This window comes from Ceratotherium simum, chromosome 6 (assembly GCF_057802395.1).
Source record: "Ceratotherium simum simum isolate JZ-2026a chromosome 6, ASM5780239v1, whole genome shotgun sequence".
Lineage (NCBI taxonomy): Eukaryota > Metazoa > Chordata > Mammalia > Perissodactyla > Rhinocerotidae > Ceratotherium > Ceratotherium simum.
In genome coordinates, this window is record NC_141905.1 from 61,918,013 (window position 1) to 61,929,581 (window position 11,569).

The 11,569-nt window shown below is 54.4% G+C and overlaps 1 protein-coding gene across 1 annotated transcript; it reads right to left on the reverse strand.

Annotated features, from left to right (window-relative positions):
* Positions 1-204: 204 nt before the first annotated feature.
* Positions 205-11,526, reverse strand: POLL (DNA polymerase lambda). The gene is made up of 9 exons (XM_004428164.3): positions 11,481-11,526; positions 10,490-10,659; positions 9,466-9,760; positions 8,833-8,995; positions 8,136-8,453; positions 7,181-7,354; positions 6,304-6,432; positions 4,120-4,288; positions 205-3,675 (listed from the first exon to the last, which is right to left on the reverse strand). Exons 2-9 carry the CDS (start codon positions 10,647-10,649, stop codon positions 3,314-3,316), a joined length of 1,770 nt encoding a protein of 589 aa, XP_004428221.1. The 5' UTR covers positions 10,650-10,659; positions 11,481-11,526; the 3' UTR covers positions 205-3,313.
* Positions 11,527-11,569: the final 43 nt, after the last annotated feature.

The window sequence follows — 11,569 nt, forward strand, 5'->3', positions numbered from 1 at the left end:
AGAGGGAAACTGACATTAAGGGAGGCTCAGACTGAGCATGTGGCAGCCAGTCGGAGAGGGCTGGGGGCCAGGGCTTTGCCTAGCACCTGACCCTCCCCTTCCCACACCCCACTGCACTTCAGGGGACCTCTTCCACCTCACAGCAGGGCCTGCTCACACCCACGGTCCCTCTGCTCACTTTGTACAGAGAGAGATCAAGACATACCCCGTCTATTGGTTCTCTATTGTTGCAGGAATAAATTACCACACACTTAGTGGCTTAAAACAACACAAAGTTATTACTGCACAGTTCTATTGTTTCAAAGTCTGACACAGGTCTCACTGGAATAAAACTGAGGTGTTGGCAGGGCTGGGTTCTGTTATGGAGGCTCTAGAGTAGAATCTGTTTCCTTGCCTTTTCCAGCTTCTAGAGGATGCCCACATTCCTTGGCTGGTGGGCCCCTCTCTATCTTAAAGCCAGAAACATGGCATCTCTCTGACCTTCCTTCCATCTTTCACATCTCTCTCTCGGATTGTAACAGGGAAAGGTTCTCCACTTTTAAAGACTCATGATTAAATTCGCCACGCTGGAGAATCCAGGAAAATCTCATCTCAAAATCCTTAATCACATCTGCAAAGTCCTTTTGCCAAGTAAGGAAACATATTCACAGGTTCTAGGAATTAGGATGTGGACATCTCTAGGAGAGCATTATTCTGCCTACCACACGTGGCTGGCCAGGGACAACTCTGGCTCAGGGACAGAGTGACGACAGCTGAGCTAAAGGCAGGAAGCAGGCTGTGGGGCTCCTCTCCTCCTCCTCAGGACCAGGTGGTGATTGGGTGGTGGTCTGGGGTGCTCAGTTGCCAGACAGGACGCCAGTTCCCACTAGCGCTCCAAAATTCAGTCTCCTTTTCCAGCAGGTTGGGGCACTGGGCTGAGAGCCTGCCCAAGAACCAGGGTCAGGCTCTGAAGTGGCTGGGGAGCCCCTAGGCACACTCTTTGCTTACCACCCCTCCCCCAAACTGCGCAGCCTTTCTCAAGGCACAGAAGTCCCTTGATCAGTTCTTCTCCTGGACTTCTTTGTCAGATTGAGCAGCCAAGAAGATCAGAGCGCCAGGAGGGGTCTCTCTGGAGGGTGTGGCACTCTTCCTTTTTATCCACGACTTCCCGCTGCCCTTGTCAGGAGGTAAGACCAGGGTTTGTATGTTTGAAGGCGGACTCCGGATTTCTGAGTCTTCTGGGGGCAGGGGTTAAGGCAGATGCAGCGGGTGTGTGTGTGTCAGCAATGGGGGCCAGGCTCCTGGTTTCAGACAAAGAAGTCAGCACTATCCCTCCCTGTAGTCTGGGAACTCCCTGTGTGCAGGAAGGGGTTAATTGGCCAAGTTACCGGGGGACCTACGGATTCCCTCTTCTCCAAGCCCTGGAGGCCCCATTCCTCTGGGGCTGGAAAGGTTGCTGAGCAGGCTAGAGCGCTGAAGTGGAAAGCAAAAGGAGAGAAGCAACGTCTACATTTGGACCCAGACGCCCCAGGCTTTGGGCTTCTGCCAGCTCTGACCCTCGCTGGTGATGGTGGCAGGCACTGAGGGCCCAGTCCACAACAGAAGGAGCAGTAGGCGGGGCCAAAAGCAGCCCTAGCACCTGGAGGGCACAGGGATTTCACAGCTCCTCTCAGCCACTCCAGGCCTTGCACAGCCATGCCTCCCTGGGAGTAGAAGCTCTGAGGGAGAGGTTCCCCCCTCACAGCAGCTTCTGGGCCTTTGAGATGTGGCTGTCACTGTTGGTACTGAGCAGTGAAAGGGGCCCCCAGACTCCATGGCTTTTGACTCCTTCTCTGTATGAGCCATGCCAGCAAGGCCCCATGGCTTGGACTTCAGGGTTCTGAACTACAGTTGGGGGGCCCACTCTAAGGCTTCTGGGATCCCCCGACTGAGAACAGGCCAACAAAAGCCAGCTCTGGGAATCTGCAAGGTACTGACAGAGATGCAGTACTTGGCACTCGCCTCCCACCCTGCCTCACAGCTGGCACACTCAGGTTTGAGCCCATCTCTGCGGCCTGAGCTCCCCTCAAAATTCCCCACATCACGGAGCCTCCCCAGGCTCCTTGCTTCTCCTCCAACACAGCCTCCTTCACCTGCCTGTGCCCGTTATTCTCCATACTTGGTATGCCCAAACTTTCTTCCATATTCCTCTCCTCCCCTCACCAAATTCTCCCTGTCCTACAAGGTCCAGCCTCCAAAAACCACCCTGATCCCACGAGCTGGACTTGCTGCTCTCCGCTCTATCAAACTAAGCCCCTCAGCTGGACTTTACGTCCTCTAGCAGCCTGGCCTTCCCCTGACTCCCGGCATACAGCATCCTCTCTAAAGTGCATTCCTCAGCTGTTCCCAAACAGAGCCTGCTCACCCACCTCAAATAGGCTATTTCCCTGCCAGCCTGGCCCCTCTTCCTCCAGGCAGCCTTCCCCGACTGCCTCAGCCCTGTCAGTAGCACAGAGGTCACCATTTAGTTGTTCCTAATGAGCCTTGTCACCTTTGTTCATGTCCCCAGATAGCCTATGCTACAGCAGGGCCCACAGGAGATGGGCAGATACAAGTACCTAATGCCTGACTCCATGAATTCTCTCTTTTAACGTTCACTCTGCCCCCTTCTGAGTTCAGGAGCTGCCTCAGACCAGGCATGTTTGGAGAGCAGTTAACTTGCCTTTCTTGGCTCTCATTCAGCTCCCATCTCTGTCTCTGCCCAGGGGTCAGAAGACAGGCAGAGGCTGCAGGAGCTAAGACACCAGGCAGGTTGAATGTCAAAGGCACTTTACTGGGCCCCTGGGCCTTCAAATGCTGTCCTCACCAAGCCTGGGGTGCCCCCACCCCACACCTCCAGCTGCACAGGAAGCGGGGTGGGAGGAGGGAGCACACGTGGAGTGGTTTGTTCTCCTGCTCCAAAGGGTCTTGGGTGATGCTGGGCCACAGCTGCTTGCTTCTCCCTCTGCAGCCCCCATCCCACCCCCAGCAGCTAGACCCTCCTTAGGGTAGGGAAGGGTGAATGCCTGGGCCTTCAGCACAGGAAGCTGGCTTCAGACCAGTTCCTGCTTAGAATGGGGCAAGGGGCCGTGTGCAAAACTCTACCAGGGGTAGTGGTGAGGTAGAAGGGACAGCAGCCTGCTCCTGCTGGGGAGAGGGCTGAGCACACCCTGGGAGCCAGGCTGGCCCTTTCCCTCAGGCCCAAGGAGCTGGTGGTTGAAGCAGTGAGGTTCGGCCAGCTGAGGACAGAAAGGAGTAGCGGATGGCCGGGGGAGTAGCTGGTCCAGCTTGCCGCCCCCTCCCCTGCAGCCATGGGTCACCAGTCCCGCTCAGCTGGTTCTCGGTAGGGTAGGCCTAAGAGCCTGAAGACATCCTTCTCAGTGGGGGTGGGCAGCACTTGGCCAGACCCCACCTTGAGGCCTTGGGCGTTCCGGACCACAGCTGTGCTGAGGGCATGCTCTGACAAGCTCATGCCCTTGGTCTTGGCCAGAGCCCGCATGGAGCGGTTGAAGTGGGCAGAGCCGGTGAAGTAGAGCAGGGCGCAGGCAAACTCGCTGTAGGGCACAACGATGATGTCCAGTCGTCGGTGCCGCCGCTCTGGCCCTGGGAGCTGGCATACACCCAGGTACTTCTGCTGCTGGCCGTTCTCCTGGCTCACCAAGTCATCAGTCAGGAACCCTGGCCCAACACAGGAGGGCTGCTGGGAGGGCAGGGAGCCAGGCCCTGGGCCGTCCTGTCATCCCAGATCTTTCCTGATCATCCCTGGGTCCTCTATTCCCAGCTCGCCCACTTATTTGCTGGGTGACCTTGCCCTTTTCTGGGCCTGTCTCCTTATTTGTAAAACATGCATAGTAATTCCTCCCCCTGCCCCCTAGTGTCACAGAAAGATTAGACGAGACATTCAACCTGCAGGTATTCTTGAGCACCTCTGTGCAGGTGTGGGGAGCTGTTTCATCTCTTCTCTGAAATGGCTCTGGCCACAGGGGAGAGCTGGGATTCTCACGGAGCAGCCTTCCCCTGCCTCCTGCCTAAAGACTGCAACTTTGAGGCTCTCCCACCTGGAGGCCGCCCAGCCCTGCCCTGCCACCTGCCAAGCTGCTCACCCAGGGATGGAGCTTATACCTCGCTGCCGAAGGCTGTCAAGGAGGCGACTGAGGATGCCCTGGTGAGACCGGCCATCCGGGTGAGTGAGCAGCACGTCCACATCACCACAGGTTGCCTTCCCCCGTCGGTACGAACCACATGCCACACACAGCAGCCCAGGGTTGAAGGCCTGAGCTGATTCCTGGACCTGGAAAAGAGCAGCGAGGGGTGAGGAGGAGAGAGGCTATGGGCCTCCAGCCCTGCAAGGAGTTCCTCTCTCATGGCAGCATGAGGGCTTTCCCTGACCCAGGAGCCCACATGCCCAGCTTATGCTCCAAGCCAATCCCTGGATGTGTGATACCAGCCTGAGAGAATGAGCCCCAAGGAACAGAGGCCAGAGATCTACCCTGGGGAGCAGCTGTTCTCTAGCTTCACTAGGACAGAGAAGAAAATGCACTCACACCACCGGAGGCAGCCTGACGAGAGATAGAAAGTACGTACTCTGATTCTGAGAGAAGGCACTGATCTTTCCCTCTGGAGCTCTTTAAGAGCAGAGACACACCTTCTCTTGGCCCCTGCCCCAATCCAGATGCCCAGGCCTGTGAAACTCCACTTAGGACACAGGGCCAGGTGCCTGGAAGCCCTCAGCCAGGTCTTGCCAGCCCCAGGTATCTATGGATTTAGAGCTAATGGCCGTGTGTGAGTTGGGGCTTGAGGACTGAGCAGCTGGCTGGCAGGGTGCCCTGGGCCTGGGTCTGAGGGAAAATGGAGCCGCGAAATATAACTGCACCTGTAGGAAAGGAAAGGAAAGAAAGCAAAGAGGGAGGCAATTGTGAGCCAATGCCCATGTCCTTACTTAGAGGAAGGGGGCTCGGTGGGGAGGGGGCTGAGCCAGAGGGGACTGTCAGCTGAAGGATCATCCCTCATTGAGGGGGATAAGCCCATTAGCCTCCACCCCAGAGACACTGAGGCCTTTCATATGCAGATGGCTCCCGACTCCACCCCAGGACACTGAGATTTCTGGGGCCTGGATACCCACAGCCAGGACACCTCAATTCTCCTGACAGGCTGGCTCTGCTAATCCCCTCACTCCCTTATTGAGCCTCCCAAGAGGATGGAAAGAGGCCTAGGATGAGTAATCCCATCAAAAACTCCTAAGGCTGGAGCCCTTAAGGCTGGAACCAGGCCAGGTGGGAAGCCACTTCTGTTCCAATGGGCTGGGGGGCTGGAGGCTCACTGGGGCATTCTCCGTGCCCAGGTACCGTGGCTGAGTGACGGTGTCATCATCAGCACCAAGGCCTGGTGTCGGATGGACAAAGGGGCCTGTCCATCCTGCACCAGCCTGACAGTCCCATGGCCTGGAGTAGAGCTGGAGGCTGATTTCAACTAAGCTGGGCCAAAGACTCCATGGAATCCTCGCTCTCAGAATCCTAGACCAAAGGGAGAAAACTTTGCCCATAGCAACCAGCCCCTAATCCTAGTGGGATTTGAACAAATGATACAACTAACCCTAACTCTAAACCAAACCCTAATCTTGGCCAAACCTTATTTCTAGGATAACCACAAATCTTAATTTAGAGCATCCAACACTAAGAAAACCCTACTCCTAATTGAAGCCTAACCATAACTCAACTCTTGATCTAGCTTTCCTCTAACCCCAAACCTAATCATACTGGCACTGTGCTTCTACACCTACTCTAACCCAGACCCTGAACCAGCCTCAGGTGGGTTTCAGAAGGCCCCTTCATCTGGGAAGAGATATAAAACTTTGTACATTTATACAAATTTTGGAGAGAAAGCGTCCATAGTTTTCATCAGGTTCTCAAAGAACCTCTGCTCTGAGCCCCCTAACCTAGCCCAGTTCAAACCCCCATATCCTCAAGTAGTTCTGACCATAATTCCTCTCTAATCTAGCCCTAACATTAACCCAATCCTAACGCCATTCTAGCATCTAAGCCAATGCTCACTCTGCCTGACTACTGAGAACCCTTATGCAGAGAGCTGGTATTGCAGCCCTTCCCCACAAAAGCCACCCACCCCTCCTCTGGGCCTGCAGCTTCAGTTTCAACTTGCTCCTTCCCCTAGTCCCAACCTCTGGTGACCCACTGCTTCTTCTGCCTGCTGGGTTCCCCAGCCGAGGGATCAGGAGTTCATGGCTTTGAGCCAGGCCCTGCCCTTATAGCAGGGCCTGGCTCTCCTCACTGCTCTGGGACACGTGCTTACTGTCTGCTCAATCTCTGTAGCCTCCTCCCTGGGGATGCGTTCCAGGAAGTCATGGTAATGCTTCAGGCCAATGGCCTGCTGGGGAGTCAGGGAGGCCTGGTTGCGGATGTCTTCCAGGCTCCGGAAACCCTAGAAAAAAGAAGCCAGATAGAGAAGCTATGAGGATCCAGGACCAATGAAGAGGCAGTGAATGAGCACACACACACACAAAGGCTTCCAGCACCCCCATGGAAGGCCTGAGGCAGGACCAACCCCAGGAGCGGCTGGGTCTGTAATCAGTAGGACTTGGAAAAGGCAGGGGTCATGGAAGACACATCCCAATCCTAAAACACAGGTTCCTGATTCCATCAGTCTGGGGGTGATTGTGGGCACGGACAGTTTGGAAACCACTGATCAGGATACTCAGCTCCGAGGCTTGGTCTCCTCAGGAAGGCCTTTGCTGATCTGAGAGACAGAGAAACATACTTCTTGTCTCTGCCTACACTACAGATTAATGCCTCAAGGATACCAAGTGCTAGGAGCCAGGAGAGGGGTCTAGGTAAGCCCCAGTCCCCTTGAAAAGTGGTCTCCCTATAATCTGGGTTCATTCTCATCAGAGCACGGGGTAAAAGAACTGTGGGACAGGGCCGGGCCCGTGGCTTAGTGGTTAGGTGCGCACGCTCCGCTGCTGGTGGCCCGGGTTCGGATCCCGGGCATGCACGGACGCACCACTTCTCCAGCCACGCTGAGGCCACGTCCCACGTACAGCAACTAGAAGGATGTGCAGCTATGACATACAACTATCAACTGGGGCTTTGGGGGGGAAAAAAAAAAGAACTGTGGGACAGGAGCTCTGCGATACAGCAAAACTGAAGTAGGGGCTGTGAAAGGGTGTGACCTGGTGGTACCACATCTGGGCAGTCTTGGTTCCAGCTCCCCAGATGTTGGAGAAGAGCTCCAAGACAGGCACGCTTTCACTGATATGGTCCAGCTTCCGCAGATGCCCACTCTCCAAGATCTCTATGATCTTCTCAGCCATCCGCTTTCCAATCCCGCGAATACTGCAGGCCTCCTAGAGGAGGAGGAGGAGGCAGAGGCAGGAAAGAAGAGTGAAAAGGTGGGAGGGATAGAGCCAGCAGTGGGGAAGCTGACTCCTTTAGTAGATGTATGAATAAAAGCTGGCCTGGCCAGTTGGCAACTGATGGCTGTGTAAAGCTCGGGCACAGCTGAAGATGAGAAGTTTGGATGGAATGGCCCTGTTTTTTGGTTCCCAGAGGGATGGGGATCAGCACAGGAAGTAGAGAAAAGGCAATAATGACGATACTAATCACCAGCATCATCCCAACAGTGAGAGCTGACATTTACTGAGGGCTTACTGTGCATCAGGGCCTGCATTACAGGGATCAACTCATTCAGTCCTCACAGGAACACTGAATTTGTTACTATTGTTAGTCCCTTTTTACTGATGAGGAAACTGATGCTCAAAGGGTTTAAGTAACTTGCCTCAAGGCACAAAGTTAGTGAATAATGGGAACCAGAATTCAAACACTGGTCTGTTGGCCTCTAGATTCTAAACTTTTAAAAAACTTTTTATTATGGAAAAAATTCCAAAGTAGAGAGAACAGTATAATGAATCCCCAAGTACCCATCACCCAGCTTCTATAATTATTAAGATTTTGCCAATCTGCTCTCATCAATCTCCCCATTTTTTTTCTTTTGTGCAAGTCCCAGACATCATAAAATCTTAACCACTCCACCTGATCCCCACTGTGACTGATGCCTCGACCAACCTCTGGCCAGTAAAGAGAAGACCTCCCCATCCCCCCGTACACCCTGCCCTGGCCCCCAGATACCTGGTAGGAGGTGACAGGCTTGTGGAAGCTCTTGAGTGCATTGATGGCCTTGGCATAGCCCAGGGCCCTCCACTTGTCTCCCTGAACACTGTAGGCTTTGGCCAGCACTTCCAGTTTCTCTGTGATGTGGAGGTTGTGGTTGGTCACCTTCTGGCTCGAAGGCTGTGCACAGACCCACTTATCCAGGCCCTCAGGAGCTGGGCAAGGCTCATCCTCTTCCTCAAGGAGGGTAGGGTAGCGGCCACTGATCAAAGCTTCCAGCTCAGCTGCACTAACCTGGGTCTCTTCCCCATCACTGGTTTCATCATCAGAGACAGGCTTGAGGTAGGGAAGGAGAAGAGAGAATAAATTCCTGCCCCCATGAGGAGGGCTCCTTGTAGGTGGGGACGAATTTCCTAGTAAGATCCAAGAATGAGGCTGGGTCTTCTGCATCAGACTTGGGTCTTCTTAAGTGTGGGGCTGTCTTCCATGTGGCTTCCCCCAGAGCCCAGCCCTAGCATCCCCAGTGGTATGTGAAGGATATGGCCTGGGCAAATGCAGGAGTGATGAGTGCTGGGAAGAACTAAGTGGTTCATAATAAAGAGAACCCTCCTCTCGCAGGGGCCTGGGACTTTCTGAACAACTCTACCAGGCCCTCCCTGTTTCTGTGATCTAATTCCTAGGAGAAGGGAGCTGTCGGGGCTGGGAGGCTCCTGACCTGGGCTTGGATGCTTGGAGCCTCTTCTGCCCTCCGGGGAGGAGACACAAGTCTGGTAGGAGAAGGGGAAGGAGAGAGGGCTGTACGGAGCAGAGCCTCACAGGCTCTAGGAGGAGTAGAAGAGTCTTGGTCTGCCTTGCTGAGCTGTGTTTGGTCCAGGTACCTACAGGGATGGTGATGGGAGGTTAAGACACCAAAGATCTCACCCTATCTCTGCCCCCAATCCTTCTCTTTTCTTCTTTTTTTTTTTTTTTGAGGAAGATTGGCCCTGAGCTAACGTGTTGCCAATCTTCCTCTTTTTCTTTTTTCTCCCCAAAGCCCCAGTACATAGTTGTATATCCTAGTTGTAGGTCCTTCTAGTTCTTCCACATGGGATGCTGCCTCAGCATGGCTTGAAGAGCAGTGAGTAGGTCCGCACCCAGGATCCGAACCAGCGAACCCCAGGCCCCGGAAGTGGAACGCGCGAACTTAACCACTACGCCACCGGGCCGGCCCCTCCCAATCCTTCTCTACTATGAAATCTTGGTTTTCCACTGTGTCCACTTAAGACAATGAGAGTTATTTTTAATAAGCCAAGAAGAGTGCTCAAGATGCTGCCAGAAAACACTTGAAGAAAGACTGGGACCAGCCCACCTGTGGGGGATGAAGATGCTGAATCCTGCCGTGTCCACCAGCCTTCCCTCCTGCAGGCACAAGCTTAGCCAGGCTGACTTCACCAGCTGAGCACCGGCGGGCAGCCGGGGCAGTCTAAGGAGACGGAGGGCTCGCTCACAGTCCATGGCTTCATCCACCACAATGTGAGTGACCCCTGGGGCCTGGGCAGGGCATATCTGGCCACCATGCTGGATAATCTGCTTCTCAAAGAGTTCTGCCCGGGCTCGCCCAATGCCAGTGGGCACTACATGGGCCCGCAGGGAGCTCAGCCACTCTGTGGAGGGGACATCCAGATGTCTGTTGTCATAACTTTCACATATATCCTAAAGGACCCTTTGCAGTCCCCTGCCCCTAGACAATCATTTTCCTTCCATCCAGACAGCCTGCCTTCTGAAGGTTCCACCACAAGCATATAGCTAATTTACTCATGGGCCATCATTTGAATGTAAGGGGCAAGGATTTTGATATGTCCTGTTCCCTCGTGTAACCTTAGGACAGTGTCTGGCACATCGTAGGTATCCTATAAATCACTTCATCTGATCATTTATTCTTTCAACAAATATTAATAGATACCTACTACTGTGTACCAGGCACAAGGCACACGTTTTGCCATTACAGGCCTCACAGTCTCATAGATTCCCCCTTCCCACCCCCATGTAGGTCTTTCCCATCTATTTGTCAATTTGGTTACAAAATAACTTATAACTCTGGGGACCTGAGTGGGATTTCTTCCCCCCACCTCCTTGAGAGCAAAGGATTCTGCTGGTCATTTCCTTAGTGACCAGGGAGTATTTTCTGATTGATAGAGGTCTCGGGTGGGGTAGAAGATACCCAGCCAGCGGCCGGTCAAAGACTTGGGACCAAGCCTAGCACCAGGCAAGTACAAATAAACCTGCAGGCCCTGGGTGGGCAGAGTCAGCTCTAACATCTGATTCTGAACATGAACAATGTAGGAAGCCTGAGGGTTCAAGCACATGAGGGTTCTGAGGGTGGGTCTGCTCACCTCCTGCTGCTTCTCCATGTTCCCTCTTGGGAATCTTTGCAAATGCTTTTGATGATGAATTGGCAGGAATTTTCTTCCGCTTGGGAAATGCCTTCAGGATGCCCCTGGGGTCCACTGAGGTATGGCTGGATCCTGACCTTTCTGTTTGAGAGCTGATCATAGCAGCTGTCCTGTGGAAACCCAGAATTGCGGTTCCCCAACCCCTCTGCCTACAGAGGTGGGGTCTCTATTGATTAGGCCTTGGGGGCAGTAGCCCAGTTCCCAGGGGTCTCCCAAAACCAAATTGAACGCCAGTGGTTTAGCCTACCTCTACACTCACCAGCCTTTCCAAGTCAGAGTATTGGGGTATATGGGGGGAAGAGTGAGGCTATTTGGGGAACTTTTGAGAGTAAGGAAACGATATCATTCCTCAGAGAGGTCGCTCTCAAGGTTCAGCGCAGTGTCTGCCCCTGCTGCATCCCACTTCCAAAGGGATTTACCGAAAGGGGACGCCAGGCTAGGAAACGGAGCTACAGCTTTAGTAAGCCCTTGAGCTCCCAAGAGCAGTGGAGGCTGCGGGGCACATAAACTCCACATAATCTTTCTCTAACCCCATCAGAGACCCACAGAGGAAAACCTGGGGGTGGTTAGGGGGGCAGTGGGAACGCCCTGCACCTGCCCTAGTCGCGGGTTCTTGGCATGCGGGTGCTCAGCCCCCCAGCTGCGTGGAGATGGGGCACGGCCGCAGCTGGTGTGGGGCGCCTTCCGGGACTGGGGAAGTTTCCGCCTCACAGCTGGGGGTAGAGAAGACTCCGGCAGGTGTGGGGCATCCGCCGCGTACGCAGCTGGCGCGCATCAGGGACTCACAGCTGGGCACCACAGAGGGACTGGGGTGTCGAGACCCCAACCTGAGGGGGCCCTGCCCCCTCCCCACTCCCGGGATTCGGTCCCGGGTGGGCTCCACTTCAGTCCCCGCGGATCACCCGGGGGTGGCCAGGAATAAACCACTTACCAAGCGGCCACTAAGAGCAGACGAAGGCGTGGGCGGTGGGGCGGGGGTGGGGTGGGACGGGCAAATGCCCAGAAACCTTCCGGGTCAGC